Source organism: Phoxinus phoxinus, assembly GCF_949152265.1.
Source record: "Phoxinus phoxinus genome assembly, chromosome: 17".
In the NCBI taxonomy this organism is placed as follows: domain Eukaryota; kingdom Metazoa; phylum Chordata; class Actinopteri; order Cypriniformes; family Leuciscidae; genus Phoxinus; species Phoxinus phoxinus.
Window position 1 is genome coordinate 13,281,524 of NC_136892.1, and position 22,315 is coordinate 13,303,838.

General features: G+C 40.6%; 1 protein-coding gene across 3 annotated transcripts in view; it reads right to left on the reverse strand.

Annotated features, from left to right (window-relative positions):
- Positions 1 to 804: 804 nt before the first annotated feature.
- LOC306984223 (multidrug and toxin extrusion protein 1-like) overlaps positions 805 to 22,315 on the reverse strand; it is a 69,124-nt gene continuing 47,613 nt past the window's right edge. For all 3 annotated transcript variants that reach the window (XM_079585388.1, XM_079585389.1, XM_079585387.1), the window contains 13 exons: positions 12,273 to 12,315; positions 12,127 to 12,171; positions 11,933 to 12,030; positions 11,412 to 11,509; positions 10,759 to 10,872; positions 10,605 to 10,672; positions 3,053 to 3,161; positions 2,819 to 2,894; positions 2,483 to 2,552; positions 1,971 to 2,103; positions 1,477 to 1,571; positions 1,326 to 1,404; positions 805 to 1,226 (listed from right to left, as the gene is read on the reverse strand). In XM_079585388.1, coding sequence (XP_079441514.1) covers positions 1,018 to 1,226; positions 1,326 to 1,404; positions 1,477 to 1,571; positions 1,971 to 2,103; positions 2,483 to 2,552; positions 2,819 to 2,894; positions 3,053 to 3,161; positions 10,605 to 10,672; positions 10,759 to 10,872; positions 11,412 to 11,509; positions 11,933 to 12,030; positions 12,127 to 12,171; positions 12,273 to 12,315 — 1,237 coding nt within the window. In that variant the 3' untranslated portion in view covers positions 805 to 1,017. The remainder of the gene's footprint in view (positions 1,227 to 1,325; positions 1,405 to 1,476; positions 1,572 to 1,970; positions 2,104 to 2,482; positions 2,553 to 2,818; positions 2,895 to 3,052; positions 3,162 to 10,604; positions 10,673 to 10,758; positions 10,873 to 11,411; positions 11,510 to 11,932; positions 12,031 to 12,126; positions 12,172 to 12,272; positions 12,316 to 22,315) is intronic.

Below are 22,315 nucleotides of genomic sequence, written 5' to 3' on the forward strand. Positions count from 1 at the left end.
AATGAAAAAAGAAAAAGTTGTCAGATATCCTTTGTGGCTTATTCATAATAATCTGAAACACATGCCCGCATGGTAGAAACAAGCTGAGAAATGCGGAAATCTGTTTCTGCATAGCAAATTTTGCTATATGATCTCATATCACTTAATTTAAGTCATAATTTATACATTATATAAATGATATCATAAAGTGTCAACAAAACGTTTAAAATTAGCATATGTTAAGGTGTTGTACATTATCACATGCTTGTTTAAATATGCAAATATTTTTGAAAACATTTTTATTTTATGAAGATGTAGTCTAAGACAACTGTCACTTAAACATTAACATTTTAGTACTAAATTTTGCAAGCAAACTGAAAAAATTATCTTTTATATTAAAATTATATAGCATTATTTTATAATATAAAATATTATATTAGTACACTGCAGTAAATACTAGGATTCCCATAAGTCACTTGTTAAAATAAAATACTCTATTTTCTGTTAAATCACTGCTGGCTTGGGCATTGTGACAATTGTGAGATATAAACTTGCAATTGTGAGAAGAAAAAGAAAATGATTTGTGAGATAAAATTTAACAATTATTGTAGTAATTTGGAAATGTGTTATTCCAAAGGAATTATTAATTTTGGTTTAATTCAGATTTAACCCAACATTTTTTTTAAAGTGGTTAATGTCCCTATATGCTCATAAAAAAATAAAAAATAAAAGAGGTCCTTAGTGACATGTAAACATGTAAATATACTGTTATGCACCATACTAACAACAGCAATACTGACAATAAATAAAAAATACATGTCAAGTAACCGTTACAGCTTGTCGCTTATTTTATTCTTGAAATTCAATAAAACTTTCACAATGCCAGTGTGATACAATTAACACTACTAATATCAGAGAACTTCTACTATGAATGAATTTTTTTTATAATAAAACAATCATCTACCTCTCAAATATTATTAAGTTTGCATAAGCACTGGTGGATCTTTTAAAATTTGTATTGAAGACAAAGCTCTGAATTTATTGTGCTCCTTTGAGAAATCCAGTGAGCACCTCATTTAACACAATCCCACCAGCTAGTATAAGCAGCATGAAGAAAACCGCTAGTCCTCGACGAACAAGCAGCTGTTTGGTGGTCAATACCGCCCCAACTGTGACCTTGAGTCCTTCCAGGTCTGTGCTTGCATCTGTCTGGCCTTCTTCAGTGTGCTGGGACTCTTCTGGCACATCTGTAAAATAATCGGTCAACGTAAGGTAAAATTCATGATGACAGAAACATGTTTTTTTGTTCATCATTAAGGTCATCAGATACCACAGACAGAAAGTACCTTCTGTGCAGCCCTTATTTTCCATAGCGTAAGATTCATCTTTGGTGTCAGGGGCTTGAACACCTGCTCTGATCAAGGCCTGAAAATAAGAAGATAAAGAATAAAATAATCATCTGTACAAATAGACTATGGATGAGGAAAAATGTCCCACCTCTTGAGTCGCCTTTTTCCAGTCCAGTTTGCAAATGAGGATGATGAAGAAAAAAGACTTTATGAAGAGACACCCAAAAAACCCAATCCACAAACCTAACAACAGAGAGAAAAGACGTGAGAAGATTGATGGACTTGCTCAGCACTTGAGTTTAACCCTCTGGTGTCTTCTAACATTTGGGTCACACTTGATATATAGGTCGTAAAACGTGACTTTGAATGTTTTTTTCTAAATGAAATTAATGCACTATTTTGGTTCACAGAGACTTTTTTTTTTTTTTATTGACTTTTATAAGACCACTTAGTATTTTTGAATCATGTCAATTTTTTTTAGTTCACTTGGCAAAATCTTGGCAAAAAGTTCCACAAATTTTTTTTACCACTCCAATGAAGTAAACTAATTTTTTGGTCAAAAGTGGCAGAGTAGCGTGTTTAGGTTATTTCAGCAAAGCTGCTGAGAATGTTTCCATTTCACCACGTTTGCAAGTCACCTACCAACTATGCCCATGCCGAGAGCAAACATCAGTGACACTCCTATTGGGAATCCCACAAAATAATATGCCACAATGTTACAAAGAGCACCTAGCAGCTGCTTTCCTGCACCTCTGATAATGCCACCTGTAATGCCCTTCAGACAGAAAAACAAACCTTAGTTTGAATAGTATCAACATTGTCAGACATTCACAATATCTGAAGTGATCTGAAAGACTGTAAGCACCTCACAGACATCAAAATATCACCACACACTTGTTTTTCTCTTATCTTTTTCAGTTTATTTAAACTGTTCAAAACTTTTTTGTTAAAAGGGTGTAAAAAAATATTTTTATTTTGCTTTTCACCAAAATATTAAAAAAACATTCACAAAATATAAATAGATTTATGCTTGAAACAAGAAATATATATATGTGTGTATATTTACAAACGTTCAGATATTTGTATTGAAAAATTATTAAAGATGATTGTATGTTTCAATGATGTAGATTTTAGTTAAAAATAAAAACTCTTACCGAAATGGCATCAAATAGATGAAAGAAGCCAAACATGATCATGACCTCTGATACTCTGAACACAATTTCCCTGTGTGAGAGCGAGAGTTCAGTACACAGATCAGATGTTAATGACTTTAAAGTTTCAACATACATGTTTACATGCACCCAATGCAATTATGATACGATTAATATTTATATTGTTTTATTTTTTATTTTCCATTCTTTACTAGAGCTGCCATACTGCACGTTGCAGTTTCTCCCATTCGATAAGTGAATCTTTGTAACTACCAGATTCCCAATCTAAAATCTTTTATAGCTTTTCAGCAAAGTTGATCTACATTTGTAGGTACTTACTTTTCTGTGGTAAATATGTATCCAATAATATCTTTGGTACTTCCAATAATGGTTGCAACCACACAAGAAACAAGTACTAGAAAAATAAAAACACAAGAGAAACCAAATAACACAAATTTACAATAATAATATAACAGTCATAAGTGAGATTTTTATCATTAATAATGCATTGCAAATATTTTTAGAAGCTATTAGGCATCTTATAGCAAAGCTGTTGATGAATAGATCCCATACGTCCACAGACTAAAGACACTTTGGCGGACAGCTTGGCTTGTTCAGTGTTTCCAGCTCCAAGAGCATTTCCCACCCTCACACTGGCTGCCACTCCAAATCCCAGTGGAAACTGAATGACAAAGAGAAAACAATGACTTGTGCTCAAGCTAATTGGTCTACTTTGACCAAAGGTTTGAAATATAATTTATCACAGATGTTGTTGCTGGAGCCATTTTTCGTTTAAAGGGTTAGTTCATCGAAAAATGAAAATTACAATGATTTAGTCACCCTAAAGCCATCCTAGGTGTACCGGTATATGACATTCTTCTTTCAGACGAATACAATTGCAGTTATATAAAAAAATGTCCTGGCTCTTCCAAGCTTTATAATGGCAGTGAATGGCCGTTTCTGTTTTGAAGTCCATAAAAGTGCATCCATCCATGATAAAAGTAATACACACGTTAATAAAGGCCTTCTGAAGCGAAGCGATGCGAAGAAAAATATCCATGTTTAATGGATACATACACTTTATCGACTAAAATAACCAGCTTCCGGCAGACGGCCTATACGCAAGTCGACTTGTCCCAGAAGAGTAAGGCCCCGATCACACCTGACACATTTTTTGCTGTGAGAGGTGCCTTTATTCAATTGTTTTCCTATGGCAGTGAGCATTCTGCGCGCTGTTTATGCTTCTGCTGCGCCTCGCGTTTTTCCCCACTGTCCAATCGAATGAAGGGAGAGACAGGCCTTCCGTTCAGCTAAGTTGCTTTGCACGCCCGGTGAGTGCGATGGAGGATAAACTTGTGGTGCTCTCACGGGTTACCAAGAGCTATCGACTTCACTGACTGCAACTACCACAATGTTAACAGAAAGTAAATAAAAAGCTGATTTGACGTTAACTTGACTGACATGACAGCTGTTTCGGTGGTTGCCTAGCAACATAAAAACCCAGCGCACTGCTCGTTCTATGTGATGGGTTTTCGAACCTGAGGATTCGCATTTTCGAACCTCCAGTTGTGATCGGGGCTTAACACTTGACGATGTAGGGAGGTGGACAGTAACAAAGTACATTTACTTGAGTACTGTACTTAAGTACACTTTTTGAGTATCTGTACTTTACTTGAGTATTATTTTTTCTGGAAACTTTTACTCTACTACATTTGAAAGACAAATATCGTACTTTTTACTCCACTACATTTCTGTCAAGGTCCTTGAGTAGAAAGTAGTAACGTCAGGGATGATTTCGGTTGCATTTTGGTTGGAAATGAAAGTCTGGTTGACGTCAGAACTCGACTGATGTTGGTTTCTGACGTCAACCGATTTTCAACCACAATACAACGTCTGTCCAATGTTGGAGATTAACGTCAATCTGACATTGGATTCTGACATCAACCTGATTTCATTTTCAACATTGGGTTTGGTCTTCTAAATGTGAATTTTGTCATTGTTTTGGAGCACATTAGCTTATAGATAACAAGGCTACCATATTCATACTAAAAGCAAAAAAACTGGGAACAGCCATTTGGGCGTCCGAAACCATTGTGGACGTTATTGAGTACACTTATTCAATCCCACGACTGGAACTATGTCATAGAAATACATGTGATATTGATATGAGGGCAGGCAGGCAGAGATTCAGAGGCATAAGATACTGTAAGTAGGCTATTACATACAACAATGATAAAACAATGCATTGACATTTACGTTTATACTTAAGTACTTTTAAAAATGAGTACTTCTGTACTTTTACTTAAGTAAACACTGGTCTTTACAACTTTTACTTGTAACGGAGTAATATTTGACCAGTAGTATCTGTACTTTTACTCAAGTAAGGAAGTTGTGTACTTTGTCCACCTCTGTGTAGGATATAGGAGTAGCGTAAGCTTTGACATCTCTCGCGGTTCATATAAACAGGGTTAGGCCACAAACTCAGGCTCCACCAAAATTATAATTTTTTTCATTCTTGTTTTAGACATCTAATTCGTGACTGGTGTTTTGTTTTGCTCTATCTTGTCTGCCGGAAGATAGTTATTTTAGTCGCTAAAGTATTAAATATGGATATCTTTCTAAAACGAATGCATCGCTTCATTTCAGAAGGCCTTTATTAACCGTGTGGATTCATTTTATTATGAATGGATGCATTTTTATGACTTCAAAACAGAAGCTACAATTATAAAGCTTGGAAGAGTCAGGACATGGCTCCGATTGTGTTTGTCTGAAAGAAGAAAGTCATATACACGTAGGATGGCTTGAGGGTGTTATGACGGAGAGAGATGAACCCAAAAGCGGCCTGTATATGCAAAATAGGACGTTTATTTATAACAGAAAAGGGGAAACAAAACCCACGATGGGGCAAACCAAGACAGGTAAGGAAAATAAGACTGACAACACTAGGCTAAGACTTGATAATTAACTAATCAAAACAAACAGCAAATACAGGATCTAAACACTTCTTCAAAACTAGACTTTCATGGACAAGGTACTCACAAGAGTGTGACACAGCATATCACAATGAACCGACAAAGGAAAGCAAACACAAGGGAATTACAGGGAGAAACATAATAACGACGACAGCTAATACTGATAAGGTACTAATGACAAAAAAAGAGGATAACAAGGGGGCGGGGCCAGGGACCGAGACAACACAAGCACACAGCCCAAACACAAGGCCATGTGCTTGCACACTTAACCCTCATGTTGTGTTCAATACCTTATAACACCTGTGGTGTTCCCGGTCAAAAATGACCGGCCCATAAAAAACAACTTATAAATCACTTATTATACCATATTTTCACCCAATCTTGGATTCAATCTTTTTGTCAACATGTTCTCTTTCAATTAGGACTGGTTTTATATTTTGATTTGCATCTGAATAATCATAGGCCTCATTTATTTGAGAGTAGGCATTTCATTTTTTGAGTAATTTTTTAATAATTTTTTTATAATTTTGGAAATATTAAATAAAATCTGAAGAAAATTGGTATTGTTGATCACACCAGTCAACTTAAAATTTTCACCAGGAATTTTGTTTTGAAACTTTTGTTTTGTAAAAAATATGGCACATAGTCACACTTGTGGTGTTCCCGGTCAAAAATGACCGGCCTATAAAAAATAGCTTATAAATCACTCATTATACCATATTTTCACCCAATCTTGGATTCAATCTTTTTGTCGACTTGTTCTCTTTCAATTAGGACTGGTTTTATATTTCTGTTTGCATCTGATTAATCGTGGGCCTCATTTATCTCAGAGTAGGCATCTAATTTTTTGAGTAAAAAAATAATAATTTATGAGTAAATGTGGAAAAATGAAAAAAAAAAAATGAAAAAAATGGCTACTGTTGATCACACTAGTCTACTCTAATGTTTCACAAGGAATTTTGTTTTGAAACTTTTGTTTTGTAAAAAATATGGCACATAGTCACACTTGTGGTGTTCCCGGTCAAAAATGACCGGCCTATAAAAAATAGCTTATAAATCACTCATTATACCATATTTACACCCAATCTTGGATTCAATCTTTTTGTCAACTTGTTCTCTTTCAATTAGGACTGATTTTATATTTCTGTTTGCATCTGATTAATCGTGGGCCTCATTTATCTGAGAGTAGGCATCTAATTTTTTGAGTAAAAAACGAATAATTTATGAGTAAATTTGGAAATATGATAAAAAATATGGAAAAAATTGCTACTGTTGATCACACTAGTCTACTCTAATGTTTCACCAGGAATTTTGTTTTGAAACTTTTGTTTTGTAAAAAATATGGCACATAGTCACACTTGTGGTGTTCCCGGTCAAAAATGACCGGCCTATAAAAAATAGCTTATAAATCACTCATTATACCATATTTACACCCAATCTTGGATTCAATCTTTTTGTTAACTTGTTCTCTTTCAATTAGGACTGGTTTTATAATTCTGTTTGCATCTGATTAATCGTGGGCCTCATTTATCTGAGAGTAGGCATGGTCAAAAATGGTCACAATGGCCGACCATTGAAAGTGAATGGGAGAGTCTGAAAATAACAGAACAATTTAGTTTTCAGGAGCATGTTCATTATTTTCATGTACACATATGAGCATGTGTGCTTGCAAACATCGAGCCCTTGGACCTGTGCATGTATCGATACATTTATACACACGCTACCCAGACACACACACGTTAAACACACAAACTTTGAGTATTACACACATTCTTTTCCACAGAGAGAAATTTGATCCTACCCTAACATGCATCTAATATACATTTATCCATCTGACATTACCACACACACACACACACACACACACACACACACACACACAAACTGACCGTGACTGCAGTGACCCGGCTTCAAAATAATCTTTCTTTCATGTTCTTGTTTCATCACAGCTTCCAGACAAAATATTATGACATTTTGTTTTGGAACTGTGAGGTCCTCACACAGAACTAGACAATATTTACAAATATACATCATGTGATAGCACAGGCATATATAAATGCCTCACAGCACCTTGCTTGTCATTCATTTGTGGCAGCACAATGGCAAAGCAGCTCTCTGCACATGATGTTATTCATCAGATTTGTGACTCAGAAACTAGTGAGGAGGAGGAAATGTAGGATGCATCTTGCAGTGAAGATGTTTCTGAAGAGGAAGGCACCACTGAATCGGCTACGGACCTTGAAACAACTGATGAGGAGCAGTCTTCCAGTGATGAGGGCCCAGCTGAGGCCCCGTTTACACGTACATGGTTATTTTGAAAAACGGAGACATTTCCCTTCGCTCGTTTACACACAAACGGAGAATTCTCCTCTTAAAACGATTCTTTCTAAAAACTCCGGCCAGAGTGGAGATTTTGGAAAACGTACTCGGTTACCTAACGTAACCTCGGTTCTCTCTAGAAGAGGGAACGAGTACTGCGTACTGAAAGTACGCACCGGGTAAAGTCTCTTTGCTCGAGATATTGAAGCCAAAAATTTATCCTTAAATTTGTATACATTGTCAACGCAGTGTAGCAGCAGTCAGCCCTCACGCGTCAAAGCCCGCCAAAGTGGGGGTGGCTTAGCGTATAAAAGAAAGCTCGAGGCTGCATAACAGTGTTTTTCATCGCATGAAGCGAAATGAGCTCGTTGCGCGACACGGCAGGGAACGCAGTACTCGTTCCCTCTTCTAGAGAGAACCGAGGTTACGTTAGGTAACCGAGTACGTTCTCTTACGAGAGGTTCTCTTGTACACCGGGAACCCCTGGTCAACGCCGTGTGCGCTAAGCAGTCACTACATGAATCCCAGGGGGGGGACGCCCCAGGGGACATAGATAAGTGAGAAATAGGCGGCCAACAGTTATGCACATGTAACATAAGCACTTTATAAGGGGATACACATACAGAGCGGCACCGCCGGTCTTATATTGAACACATCTACCCTTGTAGCGCAGTTCACCGAGTAAGTCGTTTAGGACTTTTTTAGACTGAAAGAAGTCTAGCCTGCAGGGCGGGGACTTCTAGGTTGTAAAACCTAACAAATGTAGACAGGGAGGCCCAGCCTGCCGCCGTACAAATGTCATGAATAGAAATCCCGCTGGACCAAGCCCACGAAGAGGCCATGCCTCTGGTGGAGTGAGCTCTAACGCCCAAAGGGCATTGCAGGTCTTTTGACACCGTAAGCCGCAGCAATAGCGTCTACTATCCATCTGGATAGGCTGTGTTTCGAGGCGGCGAGACCCTTGGTGCGCCCACCGAACGAAACAAAAAGCTGCTCCGAGCGCCTGAAGGCGGCGGAGCGCGTGACGTAAATTCTCAGCGCTCTGACAGGGCACAGGAGGTTCGCATCGACCTCACTGCCTGATGCCGGCAAAGCTGAGAATGAAATGATCTGCGCTCTGAACGGGGTGCCGATCGCTTTGGGGACATAGCCATGTCTCGGTTTAAGGACGACTTTAGAGTCATTAGGTCCAAACTCGAGGCACGCAGCGCTCACAGAGAGCGCGTGTAAGTCACCCACACGTTTAACTGATGCTAGAGGAATCAGAAACGAGGTTTTGACCGCCACTTTGGCGGGCTTTGACGCGTGAGGGCACGAAGCGCCCTCATTGGGCGTGACGTCACGCCAGGAGCTCAGTGGTAGGCTGCAGCAATAGGCTGCAGGTTACCGTTTCATTTCAAAATGTCATAATATTTTGTCTGGAAGCTGTGATGAAACAAGAACATGAAAGAAAGATTATTTTGAAGCCGGGCCACTGCAGTCACGGCCAGTTTGTGTGTGTGTGTGTGTGTGTGTGTGTGTGTGTGGTAATGTCAGATGGATAAATGTATATTAGATGCAGGTTAGGGTAGGATCAAATTTCTCTCTGTGGAAAAGAATGTGTGTAATACTCAAAGTTTGTGTGTTTTAACGTGTGTGTGTCTGGGTAGCGTGTGTATAAATGTATCGATACATGCACAGGTCCAAGGGCTCGATGTTTGCAAGCACACATGCTCATATGTGTACATGAAAATAATGAACATGCTCCTGAAAACTAAATTGTTCTGTTATTTTCAGTCTCTCCCATTCACTTTCAATGGTCGGCCATTGTGACCATTTTTGACCATGCCTACTCTCAGATAAATGAGGCCCACAATTAATCAGATGCAAACAGAAATATAAAACCAGTCCTAATTGAAAGAGAACAAGTTAACAAAAAGATTGAATCCAAGATTGGGTGTAAATATGGTATAATGAGTGATTTATAAGCTATTTTTTATAGGCCGGTCATTTTTGACCGGGAACACCACAAGTGTGACTATGTGCCATATTTTTTACAAAACAAAAGTTTCAAAACAAAATTCCTGGTGAAACATTAGAGTAGACTAGTGTGATCAACAGTAGCCATTTTTTTCATATTTCCAAATTTACTCATAAATTATATTTTTTTTACTCAAAAAATGAGATGCCTACTATCAGATAAATGAGGCCCACGTTTCAGTCCAAAGCGATAACATTAACTAGTATTTTCGGGAAAAAGAAAATCTTCTCCGGGTTAACATGGGTCTGTCACGCTCCTGCCTCAAGACTAGAGAAAATTAAAGACACGAGGGCAGAATCATGACATAGGGTGAGTAAATCATGGGGTAATTTTCATTTTTGGGTGACCTATCCCTTTAATATCTGTCTTTTACTTCCCGTTATTTCAAAAGCAATGAATTATGTTGGGTTTTTTGGTCACATTACTATGAAAACTGCGCAAATTTTACATGTATTTTAGTTATTTCTAGGACTACATTTAATAATATAAATTATGGGATGGATTAAGGCTGTGGTTGCTTAGGTTCACCTCAAACAACCCTCTTTGCACCACAAAGCTGCATTCCTGTGCAAGTTCTTCTTCATATACAAATATGAAAGATTAATAGTATCAAGATCTAATACTGTGTTTGATATGTGTTCAATGTGTGTATATATATATACATGTATACATTATGTATACATGTAATGCTAATATCTTGACCTGTTGACCAGCAAACACTGGTGCTGCGGGGTCTGAGAAGATTCTGACACCAGAACAAGTATACAGTTTTGTTTTTGTTACAAGTTAGACCGAATGACCTTTGTAAACCTACCATATTTGCAATAGTGTACAGTTCAGTCACAACAGACTGGGCTCCCAGTTCGGCCTCACTGATGAGCCCTATATGACAAAATATATGAAGATAACAAATATATTCATGTGACAAGGCAAACTGAATTGCATAAAAACACAGGTAGTTTGCAAACCCGCCAGGAATCCACCAATCTCAAATGTCCACCACTCCACACAAAGCATGAGCATGCTGGGAAAAGCCAAGCAAATAAAGGCGCCCCATTCCTGCAGACATTCACGAGACCAGCCTAATGTGAGACAGAGATGGAGATCAGCAATAAAGATTTGACGGTTTCAACATTGACTTTCTATGAACTTTCTATAAAATTAACCATGACTCATCGAAACATTTCAGTGAACTCTCCTCCGCACTATCTTAAAGAGTCACATAGTAAACTACTTTCTGGTCACATATTAATAAAGAGAACAGCATGCTTTGCACCAGGACATGTTACATATTGTTCCTGTGAGTGATGTAATCATCTTTTAAATAATTATACTATGCTAACAATTTTCAAATAAAGAAAAGTTGTTTAATTCATGGAATCAAAAATATTAAATTATAGTAACATTTAAATATTTAAGCAACATCCATATCCAATTTTAAATTATGCAATGATCTTCTGAATCATCTAAAAATTAGCTTTTAGTGAAAAGACTTCCTTCCTTGAATGTTTTATGGTTTTAATGTAATTTTTTTATTGCACAAGTCTTTGTGTCTCAGAATATAAACAGTACACCCTTTTGAAAACCAAGGGTTCTGGTGTTGATGTAGATAGACACTCACCATCCCAGGTGGCTTCATGCAAGCCCTTCCAGCGGATGTAGACATATAGAAACACAGCCATTGAATACTGGGAAATGGTGTTTGCAGCAGCAGATCCACTGTTAGTAAGAAAAAGAACTCCATGGAGTCATTTGGACCTTTAATTATTTTTAAGCCTTGGGTTCTTTACAAAAATTACAAACTAAAGGTGTGTCCCAATATGCATGCTTATGCAATTCATGCCATTTTGTATAAATAGTGCAAGTAGTATTTTCAGACCGATCCGGATGATGCACTTAATTAACCAGGGACAAAATTATATTGTAGAATGTTGGACACTTCATGCACTCAATTGTCACAGCTTTCCTTACATTGTGGCTATCAGACTCCAAAGCTGGATGACAAAATCACATTATAAACTTTATACAGTAGATGGTAGAGTGCATTGTGCATTGTATAAGTGCAAAGCGTATAGTATGCCATTTGGGACACAACATAAGATCCCATGAAATGTGATAAACAGAATCTAGACAGCTTCTTACGCCACACCAAGATCTAGCAGATGAAGGAAGATGTAGTTTATTAAAGCGTTGAGGATGTTCACTGCTACTCCTGTGATGACCTGAGGCCAAATAATACCCTAAACAAATATACAATCAAAAACAGACCCTTGTATATGCTATTTATGAACAATAAGCTCAGGCAAAATAATAATGGACACATTGATTGGGTTTACCTGATTTTGAAGATACTTTCCCTGCAGCTGATACATAAAGGCAGCCTGAAAAAAATATACATTTCTAAAGTTATTAAATAGAATTTTTTTCTGTATAGTTACTTAGTTACAGACAGTAAATACATGTAATGTTTAATGTCACTCACAGGCAGAGCAGGCATGAATATTATTACATAGAGTTGTGCCAGACTGTTGAGAGAGAGAGAGACATAATTTTTACATTCCTTTATTAACACATTCTTTTTCTTTTACAATTTCAACTCTTTTTTTATTATTATAACCCATTTACACATTTTTACTCCAAATTAAAAACCATTAAGAAAAAAAAAGAAAAGAAAAAAAATACAAAAGAAAAATTAAATGTTCCTCTTCATCAACTCTACACAATTTTTTTCCAATTCCCCAAAAACCATTAAGTTATTTGTTATTTTATTATAAACAAATTCTGCTCTAATTTTGCTGTTATTAGGGCTTTAAAATTCAAATCAGTGACCACTGAATATTCACCTTTTAATTTCCGCTTTCTTGTCAACCATATTGCAAACTTTGTTTCACCCACTATACAATTTATCAAAGAAATATTCTTCCTGTTTGCAGCAATATATTTAAGACCAAATATAAAATTCATTGTGATAAACACTTCTCCTATTTTTTTTTAACCAATCTTCCAAGTCATGACGAGCAAGCCGCAGTTCAGGATGTGTGTGCACCCCTGCCCGCATTATTTAACAGGTGGGGACACACACATTCTTTGTGTAGCTTGTTTGGGTGAGGAGCATGCACAGTCAGCACTCTAGGGTGCTGGCTGTGAGCACTGTGATGTGCTTCCAATGCGGACACTCCGATCCCGCCTGCCGTTCTGCTGCCGAGGCACAGCGGCGTTCAAAGACATGGTGTTCGCAAATGGATCTATCAGCGGGGTTAGAGACGGGCCCAGCCTTATCTCTGCCTTTCACCTGATAGATCCAGTGCCTTCTCTCAGGGTTTGGAAGCACGCGTTGTGGTTCCTTCCTCCCCGATTGAGGCACAGACACTGCAACTATCTAGTTCTGAGGAACTGGACGTTGTCAGTGTCGATGCAAGAGATTCTGAGGAATCGTCACCTCAGTCTCATGCATTTGCAGAGCTGGTTGAGGTTGTGACAGGAGCGGTTGAAACACTGAGTATTGACTGGCCAGCAGATAAACAGGACGTTCGTTTCATAAGTAAACTGGACGAACGCTTCCTAACCTTCCCGGTCACAACCTCAACACTACCGTTTTTCCACACAGAGGTGTCAAGAAACCAGTTTCATATAGAGTGTAGAGTGCACAAACATCCGATGGTAAATGGACTTTATTTATATAGCGCTTCAACATTGTCCACCAAAGTGGCCAAGTGGCCACATATTGCCTCACATTCACCCATTCATACACCAACGGTGGTGTCAGCCATGCAAGGCGCCATCCAGCTCGTCGGGAGCAGCTGGGGTTAGGTGTCTTGCTCATGGACACCTCAACACTTGGTCAGGTGGAACCAGGGATAGAACCACCAAACTTCCGGTTTGTAGACAACCTACATGAACCACTGAGCCACTGCCGCCTTAATTATTCCTCTATATCTAACTATAAAGAACACGGTTATGGGGAGATGCCAAAAGTGGAAGAGATGCTTGCGGCTATCTCTCCCCCGAAGCAGTATATTCCCTAAAGGCTCCGGCATTACCCACTAAGCCAGCCAGAACCACATCATCAGTAGTCGTAAAGCTTAATCAGCCGCTAGTCAGGCTGCAGCATGCCTTCACATAATGTTGCTGCTGCAGGCCTACCAAGCTGAATTGTTAGGAGACATGGATGAGGGCGGGGGAATTGGGCCTGACGTAGTTTGCGAACTACGTCGAGCCACAGATTTATCTCTCAGGGCCACCAAGTAGACGGCTAAATCCATCAGCCGCTCTATGGCAGCCCTGGTGGCCACTGAGAGGCATCTGTGGCTCAATCTGAGTAATATAAAAGAAAAAAACTATAATTTTCTTATGGATGCGTCCCATCACCTTCTGCCCTCTTCGGAAACACTGTAAATTCAGTCGTCGAGAGGTTTCAGGAGGCAGGCAAGCAGGCGGCTGCTTTCCAGAAGCTCCTGCCCGTCGCTCTCATGTCTCCGGGGCTGCTGAGCGGGAGCAGCCCCAAACTTCAAAAGCCAGCTCTTCATACTGTGCCACCCAGAAGCAGAGCGCTGCCTCCCGTGCTCCCCCACAGAAAGGCTGGGGACAGGGAGGGCGCTCTCATCCGCAGTCTTCGAAGGGCTAGACGGATCTGAGGACCGTCATTGTCTTTAAGAAGGCAGTGGGGAAGAGGTCCTGATGCCTGAGGGCTCAGGCCAATGAGGGCAGTCAACACCTCATTATACGGTGCCCGTTTCCCTTCGGTGCCTTCAGGGGACCTTTCTGCCAACCCGCCCCCTCAGAGGAGGGCTCCAGAGCAGTCAGTTTGGTCGTTCGCTGCCGGTTCACCGTTACAGGGCGTTGGGCTGATTGCACAACAAAAACCAGAAGCCAGTCTCGAGAGGCTGGTACCACTAGTAGAATTTTTGGCAGTGTGGAAGCTACTGCCAAATGTTTCTCGTTGGGTCCTACAGACGATAGAAAAAGGGTATCAAATACAGTTTGGGTCTGCCCGCCCAGGTTTATGAGGGTTCTATCCAACGTGGTTGGCCCAGAGCAGGTTCTGGTAATGGAACAAGAAGTGGAAACCCTGTTGGAGAATGGGGCCATATAATATGTACCTCCCTCCAACAGGGAAACTGAGTTCTACAGTCGGTATTTCATAGTTTAAAAGAAGGATGGGGGGTTGCGTTCTAAACGAGTGCTAAACGAGTCTGTCATGCAACTAAATTTCAAAATGTTAACACTGAGACAAATCGTGCCACAGATCAGATCCGAGGACTGGTTTGTTGCGATAGATCTCAAGGATGCGTACTTCTATATATACATCCTTCCACATCACAGGAAGTTCCTGAGGTTCGCTTTCAGGGAAAAGCTTACCAATATCGAGTTCTTCCATTCGGCCTAGCACTATCACCCCGCACTTTCACGAAATGCGTAGATGCAGCTCTGGCACCTCTGCGCCTGCAGGGTATTCGCATAATGAACTACTACATCGACGATTGGTTGATTCTGGCTCAGTCGCATCAGTCGAGATGTCGTTCTCACCCACATGAAAAAGTTGGGGATATGGCTAAACGCCAAAAAGAGTGTGTCTTCTCCACTACAGAGGACCACTTTTCTAGGCGTGGTGCGGGACTCAATGTTGATACTGGCACGCATAGAGTCTATCCTTTCAGCTGTGAAAAGAATAAAGCTAGGCCAGTCACTGACTGTCAAACAGTTTCAGAGGCGGTTGGGTCTGATGGCAGGAGCGTCCAACGTGATACCCTTTGGAGTGGTGGCTCAGGACCAAAGGGTTTTCCCTGAGGGGCAACCCCTTTTGCATGATCAGGGTTACGCGGCGATGCTTGCGTGCCCTGGTTATGTGGAAGAAACCTTGGTTCCTGTCCCTGGGTCCCGTGTTGGGAGCTTCTTGTCGTCGCAAGATGCTAATGACGATGCCTCTCTCATGGGTATGAGAGAGATCCTAGAAGGACGCTATGAGGCAGAGACTACGTTTGTATGCATTTCCCCCGAATGCTCTGCTCCCGGGACCTTCTGTCCCAAGCAGGGGGCTCAATTGTTCACCCCCGTCCAGAACTGTGGAACCTGTGGGCTTGGCCTCTGAGGGGGCCCAGCTCATAGGGAATGGTCTTTCAACCTTCATTGTAGAGACCATTCTACATTCCAGAGCTTCCTTCACAAGGAAATTTTGTGCCTTGAAGTTGAGAGTTTTCATTTCATGATGTAGTGACCGTCAGTTGGACCCAGTTAACTGCCCGGTTGGTACAGTGCTGGAGTTCCTGCAGGAGTGGTTCACAGCAGGTCTATCCCTGTTCATTTTGAAGATTCCAGAAAAAAATCAACAATTAACCCTCTGGGGACCAAAAACGCGCCGACGCGTTTTGCTCGTGTTTTTTTTTAGCAATGCAAAATAAACTCAAAATGCTCTGTTAATTTTTATCTTTCATTTTCGTGTTATACATCAATCGATCCTGTTCAGTTTCTATTTTTTTTTCTGTATACTCACAATAAAAATAAAGTGTTTTGCTTTTTGCCAAATAAAGAAAAAAGAACATGATGTGAGTTCTGCACTCTCTCAGTCAATGAACTCCAATTTGAAACGCGTTAGTTGATCTGTAACTCCTCGAAACTGCAGTCAAACAGGCAAACATACCCACGGGCATAAAGCTTGAGATCGCATCTTTCAAATGAAGTAATTTATATAAAAAACAAATATTCTCAGTTTCTGTAATCTGTATGAAAAGAGAGCGATTCCAGTCGAGCTCATTACGAGCTCATTGACTTTAATTCGTTCACGCATACTGACGGAGCGCGCTATTCACAAGATAATGTGTTGAGCCATCTATGCAAAACAGGTAAACGCCCCCAAGCAAATGCTTTAAGTTTCATCATTCAGTCACCTGAATCACTTCACAAAATCACTTTTATTACGAAATTCAAACAATAAATACCGCTTTGGCGCTTGTAAATGTGACGCGACAGATCCCTAGTGGCACGAGAACCGATCATCTCTAACGTTAGCTAGTAAATAAACACAAATGAACAATGTTGAAAGAGACAGTACAACTTACCGAAATGTATATTCCTCATACATAATATCGACCAATCAAACAAACAAAGGGGTCAATAAAACAGCTGGAGAACAATTATGTCACATTTAGCCTACCTCAGGAAAGCCATTTGATGACCATAATTTGGCTAGAAAAAAAGAGCTATTGAGAGTATTTTGCTAAATATGTGTACTTTATTACATACTATATTTTTACTTATAGCATATCATTAAAGTTATTATAATAAAAAAAACTCATATCTCTCTCTGTATGTTTACAGCATTAGGTGAGTTGTTTTTTTCTTGAGAAAAATGAATGCCTATCTTGTGTAGCCTACCTAATATTTATCCAAATTAGTCAATATTAAATCAAGCCACAAGTCTCTCCTGCGCTGGCTCAACTCCTCTGTCTCCTTCCCTTCACGTTTTCTAACAGTCGGTATCGCATACAAACTAACTTCTCCTTGCTGTTGTTAGAACAGCAGTGTATTACACAACACACCATCGCGCTGTTTAAAAAAAAAAAATACAGCGATAATACCATGGATAATACCGACCCTGCCTCCCTTTTCAATTGACTGACTGACAGTTGCCGTGGTTCTATGTCAATGTCACGGGGTGACAAATAATCCCCGGAACTAATCCCATCAGAGAAGTGTTCCCGCCGGGACACTTTTAGTGTAACACTGTCCCCGGGCTTGTGTGTGTGTCTGTCGTCATGACAACTAAACGGCAGATTGACAACAGGTGCGGGGACTTCACTTTGATTACCTGATTGAGGTGGCACCAGTGTTTGGAGAGGATAAAACACAAGAGAAAGAGAAGGCTGTGTGCTCTCCCTCCGCGTTGTGTGGTTGTTTCTTTGTCTTCCCCCGGCGATCTGGTGTGGTTCTCTCCTGTTGGGGAATGTTTGTGGAGTGTTGCAGCTGAAGGACCATCGTGAAAGAAGCGGAGTGTTGCTTGTGGGATCCGAGGGCAGTTTTGAAGAGTGGAATTCGTCGTCTGGACTGGGAAAGAGTGAGATGAGCGATTGACAAATTGAATCTCATAAACGCATGTTTTTCTACACTAAATTGGATACTGGTTTGAAGTGCTTGGATCACGTTGTATGCATCGCACTGAGTGAAATAGACTGATTCCTTGTCGATCTCTAGCCTCCCCCTCGGCCATTGAAACCAGCGAAGCCGCTTGTAGTGGTGGGGAAATTATTCACCGCATCTGTCCCAACTCTGACCATCATCGGCTCTTTAGATCGAGACCTCTGGGTGAGTGTTGGCCTTACTTTGCACTTGAAGAGTGGATTTGTAGTGCTGAAATTGACGTTTCCCATCACGTTGCATGTTTGGAATTGGACTGTCGTGTGTGTGTGGAAGATTTACCTTTTATCGCCGTGCACTCCCCATGTGTTATGCTGGTCTACCGTCCATCATAAGAGTCTAGCAAGATCGATTGCAGTCACCTGTTGGATGTCAGGAGGAAAAGCCCCCGTGCGCACACTACACGTGAGAACTGTTTTCCTCTGCTTGAAGTTTATGCTGTCTGTCCCAGTGAGAACCCTGCTCAGCTTATGACTTTGTCTCCTGCCACCCATGTGGGAGCTGTTCACCTCTATTTGAAGTGTTGATTCCGTCTGTTCCAGCGAACGTCGCTCAGCTTGTGACTTCGTCCCCTGCCACACACGTGAGAACTGTTTACCTCTGTTTAAAGTTTATGCTGCCTGTCCCAGTGAGAGCCCGGCTCAGCTTATGACTCTGTCTCCTGCCACCCTTGTGAGAGCTGTCCACCTCCATTCGAAGTGTTGATTCCGTCTGTTCCAGTGAACGTCGCTCAGCTTGTGACTGTGTCCCCTGCAACACACGTGAGAACTATTTACCTCTGCTTGAAGTTTGTGTGCTGTCTGCCCCAGTGAAAGCCCTGCTCAGCTTATGACTCTGTCTCCTACCACCAATGTGAGAGCTGTTCACCTCTATTTTGAAGTGTTGATTCCGTCTGTTCCAGCGAACGTCGCTCAGCTTGTGACTTTGTCCCCCGCAACACACGTGAGAACTGTTTACCTCTGCTTGAAGACTGTGTGCTGTCTGCCCCAGTGAAAGCCCTGCTCAGCTTATGACTCTGTCTCCTGCCACCAACGTGAGAGCTGTCCACCTCTATTTGAAGTGTTGACTCCATCTGTTCCAGTGAACGCCCGCTCAGCTTGTGACTTTGTCCCCTGCAACACACGTGAGAACTGTTTACCTCTGCTTGAAGTTTGAATGCTGTCTGTCCCAGTGAAAGCCCTGTTCAGCTATTGACTCTGTCTCCTGCCACCCATGTGAGAGCTATTCACCTCTATTTGAAGTGTTGATTCTGTCTGGGCCAGCCAAAGCCCCGCTCCGCTGGCGACTTGAGTCTGCTGTAGCCCTGAAACCCACCTGTATGGTGCGAAGTGCCCGCCCTTTACAACTCCTGTGAGCCCTGATCCACCTACTCACCTGCGATACTCACCTGTGATACTCACCTGTTCAGTGAGTTGGCACCAGCGCCAGAAGGAAGTAAGTCTGACCCCCCACTCACCTGTGATACCCACCTGTTCAGTACCTACCACTGTGAGTTGGCACCAGCGCCAGAAGGAAGTAAGCCTGACTCATTTACTTACCTGCGATACCCACCTGTGCAGTACCTACCACTGTGAGTTGGCACCAGCGCCAGAAGGAAGTAAGCCTGACTCATTTACTCACCGGCGATACCCACCTGTTCAGTACCTGCCACTGCGAGTTGGCACCAGCGCCAGAAGGAAGTGAGCCTGACCCCCCACTTGCCTTGGATTCCTGGGAAGAGGAAGGAAGAGGAATTTTAGATTAGGATTTTCAAATTGTTTTTATATTTAATAAAGCCTGTCATTCTTTTTATTCCTGTCTCCTGCCTCCTCCTTTGACACGCTCCTCAGGGTGATCCTGGTCTAGGGGTGGGTGCAGTCTGGCTTGGCCCACCTCGACCTGTGACATCAACAACACGGCCGCCGCGAACATTCATGACGTAGATCGAATAATAACTATTATTACAGATATTTTACAGATATTTTCAAAAATGTATATGGAAAACATGTCGATTTTACTGATTATCTAAGGCCAAATTAGAACATGGAATTTATTTTTTTTCCCTGCAGTGCTGAATGAGAAGAGCCATTCATATTATTAAACTATTGTTTTCTAAATCGGCTAAAAACATCTCCATCTCCGCTGTTAAGCAGATGCGCTTTTAGAGACAAATGCACCTTTCATACGCATTGCATTACATAATCAGAATGTATTAGCTTTTTTATTCGAATTTGTTCGTTTTAAAGTGGACATTTAGCTTTATAGTTTCTTATTTATTTAATTATATATTTAGTTTCAGTTCTCGCGCTCCAGTTCACGGAGATCATGAAAGCTGATTGTTTTATTTTATTTTACAAAAGCACAACGTTTTCTTGTTATTGTTAGTTTACACAAATAAAAGTAGTTACGAATAATGTATTATTATTTTCTGTATGACCAGAAATGATAGTATTTTAAGTTGTTTCTGTTGATAGGAAAATGCAAGTGTTCGCGTTCGCGGCTCCGTGCCATGTAGTGCGCGCTCCACAATCCACACCACAAACCGTTGCGTCAAAATCTTGTGTTTATTTGTGATAATCTTAGCCCTGTATTATTATTGTCTAACCCGTATTATAAATGACATTTGACGAATTGCTTTGTTCATTTTTTGGATAAAAGCGTCTCAATATGTAGCCTAATAAATGTTATAATAATGATGATAATTATTATTATTATTTGCGTACACTGACCCCAAACACACCACGTCTTCTAAGTCAGGTGACTGTAAATGCGCAAAAACTGTTTCTATTGCAGTTTTGCGAAATATTCCTTTTTGCACAGTTGGTCGCAAGATCTGTGTGCTTTGTAAAAGGACAGCTTGCCCAGTAGCCTAAACAATTACCGTCTTTCAACGTTGAAATATGGTTGAAAATATGTCGGTCCGCCTTGGACTGGTTTACGACGTGATTTCAACTGAGTAGTTGTAGTGGCGGTTTTATGATATTCATTGATCTTTAGTAAAATATAGATGATTCAAAGAATGTCACATGTGTGACTCTCACTTGTAGTGAGAGAAGATTCTTTTTATGTACCTGGGGAGGCAGAAGGGAGAGACACTCCAGAGAACAGACGAACAAGGACCTCTGACCTAGATGTCAGAAGGCCATTTGGTGAAGGAGGGCTTAGGAGTTGGCTCTAGTGACGAATCGAAACTAGTGTTATGGCTTCCTTGTCTATGGAAAATTACTGAATGGAAAACTACTGTGGGAGGAAGGCTCTGCGGAGAAGGCCTTGAAACTTAGAGATAAAAGCTAGTTCAGTCTGTCGGGGGGTGTGTCACTCTTCTGCACAGGGTAACAACTGTGTACTAGACTGCTCCTATTCTTGCAAGAATAAATACTTCTATTTTATAATTTGACTCTGAGTCTCCCTTACGCAGTGATGTTTGTTTGATGAATTTTTGCCACAACAATTTGGTGTCAGAATAGTGGGATTCCTTGGACGATGCCTCCTGGACCTGAGATCGGACGGTGTTTGGCCACCTGGACTGAGTAAGTTCCAGCTCTACCTCGTAAACTTGAGAGAGAGAGGCCGGCCGATGTCAGAGCCCGGGAGAGTCGACCACTGGAAATCAAAAGAACTCAAGGTGGCTCGGAACAACATCTCTGAGTAAAGGTAATTAAATAATTAAATTAAGTTTAATTGGGGGAAGAGTGAAATTGAACCATATTGGCTGAGAACTGTTTTCTGTGGTACGTAATCTGAAATTAATTGATCTACGTACAGATCAAGATATTTCAAACAGATACGAGGGAAAATAATCTGAAATTAATTGAGGTCTGTGACAGAACAAGATATTTCAAGCAGATAAATAATCTGGAATTAATTGAGATCTACGGACAGATCAAGATATTTCAAGCAGATAAATAATCTGGAATTAATTGAGAACTGTGACAGACCAAGACATTTCACACAGATAGGTACCTGAAAATTAATTGTTCCACCACGGAGCGAACTATTTTTGGGTGCTGAGACTAATTGGGGGAACCAAGACAATCGTAACAGATTTTTGGGTGAACCATAATTAGGGCACTGATAGTGCAACCCAACCGACTTGGGTTAAAAGAAAAGATCGGGTTTGTTTCAGAGACGTCTGACAAATAAAGAGAACGCGCGCAAAGGAAAATCCACAGAAGACAGTGAAACAGCCAAAGTATGGGGATGTTTTAAAAGCAAGCTTGCGAAATTTGGTACACCGGTGTTTTGTCAAATGAGATAAAATTAAGGGCAGAAATGTATGATATTGAGCGCCACAAGATTAAAGATGGTGCTAGAATCAGTTGAACAGGGCAGTGAGAAACAAAAGTTGTTGTGCCTGCGTTCAACGTGTGTAAAAGTGTGAAAAGACAATGAGTTGTTGGCTTGAAGCAGATAAAA